At 46.2% G+C, this 15,736-nt stretch overlaps 1 protein-coding gene across 2 annotated transcripts in view; it reads right to left on the bottom strand.

Moving 5' to 3' along the window:
- The window catches only part of ADCY9 (adenylate cyclase 9), a 137,035-nt gene that overhangs the window by 41,701 nt on the left and 79,598 nt on the right, over positions 1 to 15,736 (bottom strand). For both annotated transcript variants that reach the window (XM_082857258.1, XM_082857257.1), the window contains exon 3: positions 5,580 to 5,770. In XM_082857258.1, the coding sequence (XP_082713384.1) occupies positions 5,580 to 5,770 (191 nt within the window). The remainder of the gene's footprint in view (positions 1 to 5,579; positions 5,771 to 15,736) is intronic.

Genomic DNA, 15,736 nt, shown 5'->3' with positions numbered 1-15,736 from the left:
GAAATCTATTACTTTTTCCATCTATAATAAAGTAAAAGGCCCCCTCACTTCCTCAAACTGAACTGACTAAGCCTATTCATAATGATTTTACATACAAATAACAAGGAGATAACAGAAGTGATCATTTTCTTAGAATCATTTAACAAGCCATAGGGACTGTCACAGAAGCGTGTTCCTAGGGCAAGTGACCTTAAAGGGAAAGTATAACCCTTGTGAGACAGGACAGGCCCTCTCTGAATCCCCCCACGTGGGTGCATCCACTTTATCAGCCTCATTACCAATTGTAAACAGGGAGAAACACCCCATGAGCACATGCCCTGGGTTCTGAATAAGGGTTTAAGGCAAACTCACGAAGACCAGCCAAGCAGGTGCATCCCAGGGAGGTCTTTCAGGGATGACATAAGATGCTCTCACAGCTCATGTGGCTCAATGATTAGGATGGATGTGATAAAACACCATCCACATCTTTGGTTTGCATTTCTTTGCTCTTTGCAAACACGTCAGCCTGGCTATTTTTATTGGCATGCACAGTATCCCTCCATCCGTCACCCACAGGTTCATGATAAATGAGCAGCAGACACCACAGCAGGGCTGGGGCCACACAAAACAGGTTGCACGTGTGCCGTGGCTACATCCCTTACAGCAACGATTAGCTGCAACAACTGAAGGACCCCCTTCAGCTCAGAGCAAACAGGGACCTTCCCGAGAGACTCAGTGACTCCTTGTGGGCGAACCAAACAGCGCCTCCGCCTGCTCCTGTCCTCCCTGCTCCTTCTGCGGTCAGCATCCACCACTCGGTGCGGACCGAGTGAAAGTGCACTCCAGGGTCAGCTGAGCTTCTCCAACCCCAGCTTTCGTGGCGTGCCTTCAGTTAATCTTCAGGACAGCCCTGAGAAATTGCCATGTCCCTGTGGCTTACAGCCACGAGGTGACCTGTTCGATCCCAAAGCCAAGGCTTTGAGATGGATCCTCAGCTTTAGGTTCCAGCCTTTCTGAGGCACCCAAGCCACCTTCCGTGACACTGACGTGGCAAGGCCTTGTCTCTTTCCCTGGCTCCCTTCTTGCCTCCTCACCCCAAACCCTCTGATACCTCTGCAGCTCAGCCCAGAGAGCTGAGTGCCACCATTCTGGTGGGACTCCCCTCCCCCCAGTATGTGACATCAGGTCCTTCCTGAGGAGCAGCTCTCACGACCAGCCACTCAAAAAGCCAAGGCTTAGGTGTGAAGGGTTCCCTCTGATGTATGACCTCAAGGCCAAAGCCCTTGACCTCTGCCATCACTACTGTTTCTTAGCAGGTCATCATAGTACTCAGACTATTTATGAAATATCAGGTGGCAATTGTCCAGCTGTGAACTGGGAGATAACTTACAGACACACAGGGTACGTGTGCCAGGAGCGGAAAACAAGTGCTTCATGGGCATCACCTTGGTTCTGTCCAGGCTTCCAGTTCAGCCCTCAGTCTAACTCTGCAGAGCTACGTGTCTCTGCGTGTCATTACAAAACTAAAAACATAAGCCAAAAGAAAGTCGTAATTATCTACTACATGCCAGGCACCATGCTGGATCCTTCGGAAAAACTTAAGTTATGTAACAAACGGGCCCTGCATTGAAATAGATCAGAGAAAGGGGCGTAAGAAACATAAGCAAGTATTTCAGGTTGCGTATGTTATAACCAAGCGGTGCAGACTAACTGAATTAAGGCTTCAGAGATGGGGTGGCGGCATCACTAGCTAGAGGAGTCACAGGAAACTAAGAAAGCTGCACGGTGAGAGAAGAGGGGAGTTTATGGGGACAGGGAAGCGATCGCACTGCAGGCGAGAGCAACAGGACCAAGCCTCCGTGGATTCACTCGATGAGAATTTACAGAACACCTTTCCTCTAATTCCTTGGTTCCTTCAAGGAATTAAGGAAACCAAGGCCCTCTAAAACCTAGTTCTCCTGCCGAGTTTATGATTAATCTCTCTGTCCCAAACTTTATTCCCTTTCTTGTCCCCTCTAACCTCAACTGTGTGCTAACTAAACACTCCTCAGCCAGAGTCAGGTGACTAAGACGGCTATCGTCAATAACATCGCTAACGCACTAAACTGCTGTTGCTGATATCACTGTTAAGGTACAAACTCAGGTTGTTTCTCCAGGGTAAGATGAGCAACAGACCCCCCCCCCATCCATGGACCACCTGGCCTGAAAATCGTAAACCAGAGACATACTGACTCCCAAAACTACGATTAAGAAATGTCACAGAAATGTCACAACACGATGATTAACCCTAGCTTCACTGTTCTTCCCCCCTTTAACTCAAAGACCAAACTGGAGTGGATCTGAGGCTTGTCTCCCACTCCTTTGCTTGGTGTCCTGAAAATAAACTCTGACTTTGCTGCAGACACCCACTGTCAGAGTAGGCTTTCTGCACTGCGGGCAAAAGAGCCCTTTTGCTTGGTTATAAAACTCCTTCCACTAGATAAGCACACCCAGAAAGGTACAGCTTGAAAGAAGAAATCTTTGGTCAAGAGGCCAGAGAATGCTGCATACCACTTCCCTCTCTGGAGACCTATCCATGCATGTTAGCATGCTAAAGGCTCTGAGAAGGCCTGCAGTAAAGAAACCATTTCAGTGTTGTTTAACCCATATTGACTTGACCACAGACACTTTTTCCATACTGGACACCCATTTCCATCCTGAGAAACTTCTGTTCAAGGGAACCTGCTTGGGGAATCCTCCTTAGACCAGGCCTCTTCCACTGGTCAGGGCTTCTGGCGCTGGGCAGGGGGAGGAGGGAGATGTGGGGAGACAGAAATCCCCATGGGAGTCAACTCTTTGTTGGCTGCAGAGGCAGCAGCAACAAAGCGAAAGAAGTCTGTTGACAAAAAGAGTCAACAGATCCTGGGAAAGGATGAGGAGGAACTCGTCTGTGATCCAGCGAATCAGAACAGCTCACTGTGGTGCAGACAACATGGAGCAACAAACCAGTGGCACACATGAGCCACCGACACGCTTGTGGGATAAATCTACTCAAAGAACCTGGAGCAAGAGACTGCAATTGCACTTTTGTATTGTTCAAAAACTCTTACCTGAGGGAAAGCCTTGTATGTCAGATTATAATCTATGTAATCTTTAAAGGAGACCTCAGTTTTCTGCCTTTCAAGTCTAGGATGACGGTTCATAGCGATTCACTTGGTTCCCCGGTGCTTATGCCTCTCAGCCGCCTGCCCTGGCCCGACCTGCACCCAGGAACCAGGGCCCAGAGCAGGGTTGTGAGGATGGACCCCAAGTGGCAAAGCCTGGCATGGAGACCAGGCCTCCTAACTCCTCATGCTCCTTCCACTCCAACCGTGAATCCCAGGAACCCTATGCTTCAGGGGTGTCCCTCATCTCAGATGTCCTGTTATCCCCCAAACACCATCAAAACACCCCCAAAATTATACTTCATATCCACTCATCTTTCCCTCCTGGAAGGGGCAGAAAGATCCTTTTTTTTTTTTTTTTTCCTCAAATTCCTTTTGGTAAACACAGTTAACTTCATAGATCACAAGATTATTGGAAAATTTATACATGGCAATAGAGTATGCTAAATAGTTTGTTCTTCATTTGCGGTACGCAGGCCTCTTACTGTTGTGGCCTCTCCTGTTGCGGAGTACAGGCTCCGGACGCGCAGGGTCAGTGGCCGTGGCTCACGGGACCAGCCGCTCCGCGGCATGTGGGATCTTCCCAGACCGGGGCACGAACCCGCGTCCCCTGCATTGGCAGGCGGACTCTCAACCACTGCGCCACCAGGGAAGCCCTGCTAAATAGTTTTTGCCCAACCAGATCAAAAACAAATAAATATATAAATAGGTTTATGACTAGAACAAGACATGTTCCGTCGGGGGGAGAGAAAACCTTCTTAAGCCAATTTAGCACAGAATGCCTGTCATTAACACTGCAGGTGTGTGATACAGTGAGGTCCTCAAGGGCACACACCCTCATGGATAGAAACACACACACACACCACCTAAAGTGGCAGACAAATGCAACAAAACATTTATTTTTGGCTTTGAGCTCTATTTCTCTACTTGACTACAGCTCAGTTGGAAGCCTGAGGAAACAATTTCTCCCCAAATAATAAGGCCGTGTTTGGAAACCATGTTTTTGTTCCCCTCCCCACCTAGCTCTTCCCGGCCCATGTTCAGTGGTAGCCTGTGAGCAGGGGGCTCCTCTTTCTGACTCCTGCAAGACAGCAGCCCAGGCAAAGAGTGCAGGCATTAAGGAAATTTCAGCTACATGCGCTGTTATGCGTGTGCCAGAGAGCACGGGGAAGGACAGGGTCAAATACCCTATTCTCAACAGGTGTGAGTTTACCCTTCCCCGCTAGGGGCCATTGGGTCATGTCTGGAGACCTTGGTTGTCACACTGGTAAGAGAGGGTGCTACTGGCATCTAGTGGGTGTAGGCCAGGGATGTTGTTCAACATCTCACCATGCACAGGATGTCCCCTCCACAAACAGTTCTCTGGCCCAACATGTTGATGGTGTTGAGGCTGAGAAACCCTGCACTAAGTGAACAATGCACACGATGAAAATGATACGTGTGTGTGCTGTCCACAAACCTGAACACAGGAACCGCACACAGTGCCTGGATGAGAGACACCATGAAGTCCAACACAGTGAAATAATCTGGACACTGCAGCCGAGTGCCACATTATGATGCCTTCAGCTGAAGTACCAAGATCGCAAGCTTTCAACTCTGTTAATGATGTGGATAGGCAGGAATGTACTGGATTACAGCCATACCAATAGGCCATCGTCCTGACCAAACATCACTGTGTTATTTGAGAGCACAAAACAGTGAGGTGGAACTGTTTTAACCATCTCTCTCTTTAAAAAAAAAAAAAAAAAAAAAAGGAAATGGCAAATATTTAAACTGTAAAAATAAATAAGAGGTATCAGTTGGGGAACTAAATCAAATGTGATATCTGAGGAACAACTCACATACCAGAGTGATTTCACATGCCCAGGGTCCATCATGTTAATTCCCTGGTAGTTTATTGGGACAGAAATGCACCCAATATGCAGCCACCAGGAGATCTCTGTCCCAGTGATGAAATATTATAATGTTCTTGGCAAGCCTGCACTCTTCCAATGAGCTACAGCACAAGATTCACCCACACCAACAAGATTTAAAATAATCATAAAACACTGAATTTCAAGAGATGTTTGAGTATTTGAGAAAGTGATCTCTGAAATAAGATACAAACTAGCCCTCCAAGCAAGATGCTGGGAGAATCACCTTTACTCTTATCATTTATTGTTAGCTTTCAGAAATCCCAAAAGACATCATAGGTTGCAGAGAAAGAAAATAGTAACTCAAGTGAGAAGCAACTCTATGCAGTGTAGAAAGAAAATGGAGGTGCATATGTCAAAAAAGCAAAGATATTAAAAATGCAAAATGCTGCTAACTTTATACTAAATTTAAAAATCATAAAAACCAAATGGAAGGGCATTCCAAGTCGTCTGCCACAGACCCGAAGGCTGTTTATTATTTCACATGTTCTACTGCAGAATTAGTATCAAGTTTTAGAAGTAGGAAAAAAAAAAAAAAACTAACCTTAAGGTTATCAAAGGTTTTGACAGTCTGCGCCAAGTCACTGACACTCCCTGGCGATGCTGTCCCCTGTCCCCTAGGGCCTGAGGACACCCGTGAGCCGTCAATGACCTCAAAGCCAGAAAGCAAGGCCTCTGAACAGCTGCAATGAGACTCCTTCGCTCTCTGACCCGCTATCAGGTATGTCTTCAAACCTATGGATAAAAATTACAGTCAGCACAGGTGGACACCAGCGTCGGTCGAAATGCAGCTCCGTCTTGCTCTCTACGCAGGACATGCTCCTAGAAAGTTGAGAGTAAAGTGAAAATGAGAATAGGTCATATTTTACTACTACTCCCATGACCTTTCCAGAGATGCGCAGCCTCAGGGAGAATGACTGCCTCCAAAACACACCATGTATTCACGCTGTGTTTTCTCTGAATGGAGGCTGCACGCTTCATCTTCTGGGGCTGAAACAAGGGTTTAAAAGTCCTTCCTTGGAAGGGTCACGTGGCCTCTTTCTGACGGCAGCAGAGCCCACTGAGTGCGGACCCTATACATTTCTTGGGTTTGTTTCTATCTGTAAATACCAGTCGCCGACATTCATAATGGTCAGTCTAGATGTGAGGGTGACTACAGACCATGTTACCTATGTCAGGGACTGGCAACCACCATGAAAAGGGAGACCAGAATGTGCACCAGCGGGGGAACTAAGCCATCCCTCGATTCAGACTTAAAAAGTATCTCTTTTCTGTTGGATCCAAACATTCACAAGGCAGGAACATCATTTTTTTTTTAATATTTATTTATTTGGTTGCACCAGGTCTTAGTTGTGGCCAGTGGGCTCCTTAGTTGCAGCTCGCCGGCTCCTTAGTTGCAGAACGTGGACTCCTTAGTTGCAGCTCCAGGGGTCCTTAGTTGCAGCTTGCCAGCTCCTTAGTTGTGGCACTAACTGTTAGTTGTGGCATGCATGTGGGATCTAGTTCCCTGACCAGGGATTGAACCCAGGCCCCCTGCACTGGGAGTGCGGAGTCTTATCCACTGCGCCACCAGGGAAGTCCCAGAACATCAGCTTTTTGTCAAGCTGCAGTCTATGTGAATTTTATTCTCTCACAAAATCCCCACTGTAAAAAAAAGTTGGTTAAATGGACTATTAACCTACAACTTTACAATCCCCATTAAAGGCTGAAGTAACAATATATGCTATAGTGTTAAGGAGCTGTAACAGGTGGGCTGGGCCCTGCTCCTGGTGTACAGGACTATCTGCTGGGAGGTGAGTAAGGAGCAGCTTTTCCAGACGGAACTCAAGGGCTTTCTGAAAAAGAAGCAAGCCTTATTTAAAGAAATCCATTGTTAGTCCTTACTGGAATTTAACCAGACTACGAATTTATGAAAGGGAGTGACAACGTGATTTATTCAATAAACATTTATTTTAGGCCTGGTGTATGCTGTACACAGAGAATAAAACCAGAACAAAGCAGGATTCCCATCTTAAGGAGTTTAAGCTTCAGCAGAAGGTGGTAGAGAAAAGCCATCATGGGACTTCCCTGGCGGTCCAGTGGTTAAGACTTCGCCTTCCAATGCAGGGGGTGCGGGTTCCATCCCTGGTCGGGGAGCTAAGATCCCACATGCCACGTGGCCGAAAAACCAAAACATAAAACAGAAGCAATATTGTAACATGCTGAATGAAGAATTTAAAAATGGCCCATGTCAAAAAAAATCTTAAAAAAATAAAAGACTCTATACGCTATCTAAGAAAATAAAGTACATTTAAAAACAGTACATTGTACTGTTTTTGTGTATTTGTATTTGTACATTTAAAAATGTATTTGTACATTTAAAAATGTACAAATAAAGTACATTATAAAAATAAAGTACATTAAAAAACAAAAAAGAGGGCTTCCCTGGTGGCGCAGTGGTTGATAGTCCGCTTGCCAATGCAGGGGACACGGGTTCGTGCCCCGGTTGGGCAAGATCCCACATGCCGTGGAGCGGCTGGGCCCGTGAGCCATGGCCGCTGAGCCCGCACGTCCGGAGCCTGTGCTCCGCAACAGGAGAGGCCACAACAGCGAGAGGCCCATGTACCGCAAAAAAAAAAAAAAAAAAAAAAAAAAAAAAAAAAGAGGTGACATGTGACTACACTGCTGGATTCATACAGTTTCTCGCACTCAGTACATATTTAATAAATGCTCTAAAATTAATTAAGCACATAACCCTGGGACTACTTAATCAATAATCCTTAATCATTTTATAATTAAACCACCATTTCATCACTTTATCTTTCTTCCTCTCCCTCCCTCCTTATAAAATACTGTATAGCATATGTTTTTAGGTCAGCAGTTCAGAGAATTTGGCAAGAGTCACAGGACACCTAGAGACATCCAGGAGTGTAGCCAAATCACAGGTGGGATCCAAAGACTAAGATAAATAATTTTAGATGCTAACTGACCCCAAAGGAGATTGCTAAATGCTCACTCTTAACTAAGGTCCTGAACTTCCATGTATTTTTTCCAACCAAAAATATACATCCCAAATGATATATAGGATCAATCACAATTCTGACTAGCTACGTGTATAAACTTGAAAGGGAAGCGTGAACTAGAATACAACAGAAGGGTAAAAGCAGCTTTGCGTGAATTTCTCAGACTCTGTTACAGAAAACACTGAACTGATTTTATCACTTCGCCTTGGGAGAGTCAGAAAACACAAGCTCTGTGGGCTGAGGAGAGAAAAGCCCTATTTCTGACCTGCCGTGGCATCTCATCCCTGGCTTCACCCAACCAGGGCATGAAGTGGCCTGGTCCCTGGAGCTGCTGTAACTAGCCCCTCTCGAACTCCTGGGTGTGGCAGGTAAGTCACCTGCAGCGGGTGGGAAGCGGGGCCCAGAGAGTACCCGCAGCTGCTGCAGGGACTGCCTTGGGGAACAGACAAAGGAAGGGCAGTTTTTGGATTGCAGGGGTGAGGAGCTGAGGCTGCAGGGGAAGGTTTTCCGTTGTGTCTGTAGCTGGCCCTGACCCCAGAACTGCATTCCCATGGGGAGGCCGGCAGCTCGGGGCTCCCCTGCCCGGGGCTCTGCACCCCTGGGCCCTGCTCCCAGTCAGCTCTCTCACACCCAGGAGGGGTCCTCAGTCAGGGAACCACTTATCCCCTCCCTGTATGGCTCCTCGGGCAAGAACAGGTGAAGGAGGCCTTTCCTGGAGGCATGACAACTACAGCAGAGAAAGGGCTGAGCCTCCAGCCCCGCAGGGCCATGAATACATGATGATGATGATGCAGCCAGTCCTCCAAGCAGCAGTGCGCCCTCCACCTGGGCATGGAGCCAGCTCTGCAGCACAGGCTCTGATGCCTGCCTTGGGGTGGGCACCCCTGAGGTTTGTCGTTGCTGCTTTGAATTGTGACTACTGAGTTGCCACTCATTGCTCAAACATTTATTAAATGCCTCTGTTTACCATGCACTGTGAGGGTGCTGAGGGGACAAGCGTGAACATGGCAGCCGTGACCCTCCCTGTACAGGGCGGCTCCTGCAGGGGGATCTCGGCAGCAGGTGGGTACGCCTACCTGGTCCAGGACCAGGAAGCACAGGAGGGTGTATCTCACGAAGACTCAGAGGTTTGAGAAGGCCTCCTGGGTGAAGTCCCCTCCACGTTGAGGGTTACAAGATGAGGAGAGGCCAGCCCAGTGAAGGCCACCAGGACCAGGGGCTGGGACAGCATGGTCAGGCTGTGGGTGTCACCAGAATAGTCGATGAACCAGACTCCAGAAAGGGAGCCTTTAGCAGGGAGAGTGGAGGGATGGAGGTGAGTGTTGTGTGGCTGGAACAGAGAACATGTTCGGGGCGGCAGGGGGTGGGGAGGGGGCAGAGAGGAGCTGAAGTCCGTGCAGGGCACCAGGGAGACCAGCTCCAGGAGCCTTCGCTCTGGGGGCAACAGGGGTGAGGGGGAGTAACGAGCAGGCACCAGGCTGAGGAAAGGCCAGGGAGCCCTGGAAACTCCAGTCACAAGTGGGTGGTGAGGGAGTCAAGGGACAAGGGAGGTGGGAAATAATGGTGAAACCTACTCCTTCTGAATTGCGGGGGCAACAGGCAAGGCTTCCACAGCAAGCACGAGTGTGACGGGTAAGGGCATGTGGCTTCCAGGGAGAAGCCCTGGGATTCAGGCTCTGTCCCTCCTAAACGTGTGATGCAGTAAGATACTTCATGGCTCCACCTCTCACTAAGAACAGGACTCACCCCACAGGGCTGACTCGAGGATTAAATGATTAACACACATGAGGCCTTCATGGCAGTACCTGGCGCACAGTAAAAACTCAGTAACGTTAGCTATTATTCTCAACGTGGGTGTTTGACCTGCTTATCGCTGGGAGTCTTTTTTATGCTCCTTCTATGTACAAAAGCATTTGCAGGATTGTTAAATCAATAACTGCTCCACATTTGTTCCTAACTTGAATTTTTCTTTGGGGGGCTCCTAACAATCAACCTGTATTAGTAACACAATGCGAGTGTTCCAAAGGACAAACGCACAGATGTGTCCATGGCAAGCAAAAAATCGGTGAACAAATTAAGCAACTTTTTTTATGCTTTAATATGGAAAGTTAGATTTAAAGTGAAATGTTTTGCCAAAACTGGAGTGATATCAGTAATGATAAAGTCAGACTGGATATGAAAGGTCCCAGGGAACGTATCAGGGCCGGGTGACTGGCTGCAGTCAGGAGAGGTCATAAGACATAAGGATTTAATGAGTAACTACACACATGGACCTTGGGGTCCAAGTTCGTTAGAATGGCTTTTAGAGCAGAAAGTCAAAATAAGGCAGCTAGATTATTTATTTCATTAAGTATAGTGTAAACAGGAGAACAATTAATAAGGTTTCTTATATTCTTTCCTGGTAATTGACTTTAAACCTCACTGGCACGGATGCCTTTCATTGGCTTAATTTCACAGCAGGTGGAGAAGTGGGGAAGACGGTTCCCATAAGCTCCTGTCTCACGGAGGCGTCGTCTGCAGCTATGTGTGCCCGGGAGGCTGACGTGGTTAACAGTCTTAACTATAGCATCAATTCTTCGAGGAGAAAAACTGAGCCTTGCACCCAACTTGTGTTTAGTTTTCGTGAGCTGAGCGTAATTTGAGTGAGTGCCAAAGTCCATTTTAGAAAAGAAAGACTATTCTGGCCTTTTTATCACTGTATTTTTCTGCAGAACTCTTGCTTTGGAGGGTGATACCCTCAATCCAAGAACCAAGGGCCTAAGTGTCAACCCAACAGAAAGAGAATAATCAGGAAGGAAAGAATGTCTGCAGGTGTGTTGGGAGTTAGCAGAGTGACATAGCAAACGCCTGGGAGCTTGCATCACTGATGATCTGAAACAATCAATGTAAGGGAGGCAACCAGTTTGGGCCGGTTCACAAATCAAAGGGTCTAAAAACTTATTCACTTTGTAATGAATTTTTCCTTCTAATGATATCTGTAATGGCCGAGTAGCATGAGGATTATTTAAACGAAAATGTAGTCAGTCAATACGGAAAATAAAGATTAAAAGCGCTCAATCTTAATCTACCAAATAAGCAGGGCCTAAAAACTATAGATATGATATTTCATAATTGTCTATTGCTTCTGCTTAGGAAGACCAAAAGTTCTCGTGGAAAAAAAAAAAAAGCATTTTCCACCTTGTTAACATCAAAACACTCTGGATGGGCCTAAGTCCTCTCTGCTCCTATGTGAAACAATTAATCACACGGAGGTGATCCGTCCTGGTTGTCCCAACACTTGACAATAAATCACAAGTTCCAACAGCAAATGGCTGTGGGTGAAACTTAACCTTCTTCTTAAAAAGTGAAGTCCCAAACAGTAAAATACGAGACAGACTAACCCAAGCAGGTGAAAGAAACAAAGGGTGGGCACCACGCCTGAGTGGCTTGATCTTGACTACACCTTTAGCCTAACCAACCGACTCTTTCAAGAACATGCACATGCGCACGCCCACCCCACAGCTGCTCCTGTGGCAGGCGTCCTCTGCACCAGCCTCCATCTCTCTGCAGGAACAGGTACATGTCACGGCCAAAGGTGAGTGACTGGGCAGTCACCTCGTGACCACGTTCCCCTGAGCTGTCTTCTTCTGAACTTTCCTACTTGACATGAATAAGGGCTACCCTGCTCAATGCTCAGAACTAATGCTGGGAGAGTCCAGTGTAACTGCCTTCAAAGACCCACTCCTCCCATCTCTAAAACACTCCCAAATTAGGGTTTAATACCCAGGCCTTCAAAAACTACGAAACGAGTTCTTTGAAAGGTAGCATTTGGCTGTTTATGCAAACAGTCTGCCGGGTACTAACCAACTCATTTATTCATTGGCTCATTCACACATTCACTTGCCCAGCAAATGAAACATTTATTGAGTACCTACTAAGGGTGAGGACCTGGGCTGAGTGTTGAAAGAAATGGATAGGAAAAAGGAATGCTCTGGTGTTAGCAACAGTGAGGACGAAAACCGTGACCCAAAATGGAAATACCAGTCACCTAATCATGACCCCATTTCAAAGGGCTGCTGTGAGGATTAAATGAGTTAATGCTTTTCCTTAGAGCATCTTCAGGAACACTCAGGAGTAACTCAGAGTAGACTGAGGAAGGGCATGAAGTAATGCTCATAAAGAATTACATGGGAGGATGGGAGGCTGGCAGTGAGGGGGAGAACAATGAGTAAGTGATGACGCATCGACAAGAAGAGAGAATCATGTGAAGTCAAGTCTGTGTGCTGGCGGGATGTTCGCAAGTGACAAAAGGCGTTTTTACAGTGAGTTTTAGAAAACAAAAGGAAAGTGAAGGTCTATGATAACTATCTTGGAATACTGTATACAACAGAGTTGAAATAATCAGAAGAGACTATGAAACAAGACAGCTAGAAGGAAGGGTGTCGGGAATTGAGACGGACTAACAACTAATAAACTGTTATTCACCAAATGTTAACCCAGAGAGTGGTCATCAGACACAAGAGAGCACATCAGGTCACATCTGGAGCAATTACAGGAGGAGCCACAGACCGTATTCTTTTCCCTGGAGAATTGTGAAACAATAGTTAATTTTAAGATTTTAACTTAAGTTAAACTAACAGTTTAAAAATTAATAATTAGGGGGCTTCCCTGGTGGCGCAGTGGTTGAGAGTCCGCCTGCCGATGCAGGGGACATGGGTTCGTGCCCCGGTCTGGGAGGATCCCACATGCTACTGAGCAGCTGGGCCCGTGAGCCATGGCCGCTGAGCCTGTGCGTCCGGAGCCTCCGCTCCACAGCAGGAGAGGCCACAACGGTGAGAGGCCCGCGTACCGCAAAACAAAAAAAAAATTAATAATTAGGGACTTCCCTGGTGGCGTAGTGGTTAAGAATCCACCTGCCAATGCAGGGGACACGGGTTTGAGCCCTGCTCTGGGAAGATCCCACATGCCATGGAGCAACTAAGCCCGTGTGCCACAACTACTGAGCCTGCGCTCTAGAGCCCACGAGCCACAACTACTGAGCCCACATGCCACAACTACTGAAGCCTGTGCGCCTAGAGCCCGTGCTCCACAACAGGAGAAGCCACCCACGCACCACAACAAGGAGTAGCCCCTGCTCGCTGTAACTAGGGAAAGCCCGCACGCAGCAACGAAGACCCAATGCAACCATAAATAAATAAAATTTTTAATTAATAATTAATTTTAAGAGTGGCAGATTTATGTACAGGATAGACAATGGAAAACAGATTCTAGAAAGAAGATAAATGAAAGACTCAATTTTAAAATCTGGGAATAGGTGGCAGCTAAATAATTGAAAAATGAAGCCAAAAAAAAGGGAATACATCAAAAATAGAAATAAAGCTATAGGATGCTATGTGAAAGAAGCCAGTCACAAAAGGCCACATACTACATAATTCCATTGATATGAAATGTCCAGAATAGGCAAAAATCCACAGACACAGAAAGTAGCTAAGTGGTTGCCAGAGGTTTGGGGGTTGAGGGATGGGGAGCAATTGTTAATGGTACAGGGTTCCTTTAAGGAGTGATGAAAATATTCTAAAATTAGACTGTGGTGATGGTTGCACAACTCTGAATACTCTAAAAACCACTGACTTACATACTTTGGAAGCATGAACTGTACAGTACGTTAATTATACCTCAATAAAGCTGTTTTTAAAAAACAAAACAAAACTATGCAAAGATCAAGATGTAAAAGTCCTGAGATTTAGAGGACAAATAAAAAAAAAACAGTAAGAAATACACTATCCTTGGGAATTCAAAGTAAAGGAGTGGGCAGTAGCAGGTAAAAGAAAAATGTTTCAAATAAAGGCTTGGAAATAGATAATGTAGTAGAGCTAGGATGGAAAAATATATAAATAAGAAATAAGGCTAAATAACCTTGAAGAACTAAAAATTCAACATGGCATGAGTTCAGAAGTCTGGGAGAGATTAAACAAAACAAAACAAAAGTTTGACTTTCAGGAGATATCTCCAAGAATCATCAAATTAGCAACACTCACTGCTGCAGGCTAGTCCAGAAGAGCTGGCCCGACACCCAGGCTGTCTTCCTAGATCACCAATGCAATTCCCCCCCAGATGACAAGCGCTCACTGCGCTGCACAGCAAGGCTGCCAGAGCACCAGGGCTGCAGCCTCGCTGCAACACAGTAGAGGCGGGGTTCTCCTGCTGCTCCCCTCTCACCCACCAGGACTTTCACCTGCAAAGGGCAGGGGCACCACCACCAGTGACACTTCCTGGGAGCATCTTTACATGGGAAGAAAGGGAACATAGACAACCTCACCTGGAAACTTCATATTATGCAAAACAAAAACAAAAACAAAACCCACAACTCTTACCATTCCTGACTAGCCTTTCCTGGGAGTAACCGTGCCTTTACCACCTGTTCCTTCGTGGAAATGTTTATCCAGACTCTGGCTGGCTCCCAAATCACATTTCCAGCACAGTCACACGCTTGCTGCAAATTTCCTCACTTTCCAAGTCAACCAGTTTTCAGGTCACATCAAAGTTTTCTCTCTTTTGATGAGTGCTTTGCATACTGGCTGGAACACTGCCAGAAACAATTTCCCAAACTGCATTTTCTTGTTCCCATAGGCAGACTTGCTCGAGCCATAGAACTGGGAAACCCAAACCTCTCCTTTCTGACCAAGAAGCAATATCTTCTTAGATATCTCGTTTCTCTAATTTCATTTCAGCATTGGAGGTGGTCTTTCTTTCTTAGACCTTTTTCAGGAGAATCAAAGCTGTGTTTGTGTGGTATGTTCTTAAGAACCTGAAAAGTGTTGCTGGGCATCAAACAAGAAGTCGAGGGCCCATCCCTTCACTCGGGGTCACCGGCCGGGTGGTCCCCTCTCCCTCTCTAGCCTCACACTGTAATTGATGCCGCAAGAAAATCACAGCTATGTTGTAGACTCTCGCAGAAGCAAAACTGAAAGTGAAACCAAGGCAGTGAGTAGTGAGTGCCCACATATGAGAAGAGGTCGAGGGACGGTCCAGGGGGCACATCGACATGCAGAGATGTGACATATAAAAATGTAACCTGGGTCTGCAGTCAACAGCCCCTCATTCGCAAGAAGCGTGTGGATGAGTCTTGAGGAGTCCCCTGTCTAAAGGCAGACAGTGAGGAAGACCCTAAAGGAGAGGCAGATGTGGGCAGAAGGCCAGGGATTCAGACTCCCCAGGAAGGAGGGGCAGACACTCCAGCAAGCAGGTCCCTGCCCCGTAGAGGTGCTGGCCCCAAACCACATAGCTGAGTACTTGGAGAGAAGGAGGCATGAAGTGCACCTAGTATCACAGGGAAAGAAACAAGAAAAAAACAAAGTGTTATTCTGAATAACACTAGACCACGTTAAAAACACAGAAATACAGCTTGAGGAGCTAATGTAAAATGTGGTAACAACAGCTGATAACACTGTATTATATAACTGAAATCTACTAAGTGAATAGAACTTAGATGTTTCCACCGGAAAATAAAAAAAGATAAATACCTGAGATGATGAATGTGTTAATTAACTAGATGAGGGAATCCTTTCACAATGTATACATATATCAAATCACAATCTACACTTTAAATATCTTACAATTTTATTTGTCAATTATAACTCAATAAAACTGAAAATTTTTACAGAAAAAAACACAGAAAAACACCAAAATATTAACAGGGCAACAGGATTATGGAAATTCA

This window comes from Leucopleurus acutus, assembly GCF_964270905.1.
Source record: "Leucopleurus acutus genome assembly, chromosome: 16".
Lineage (NCBI taxonomy): Eukaryota > Metazoa > Chordata > Mammalia > Artiodactyla > Delphinidae > Leucopleurus > Leucopleurus acutus.
This window is presented reverse-complemented; position numbering and strand designations above follow the sequence as displayed.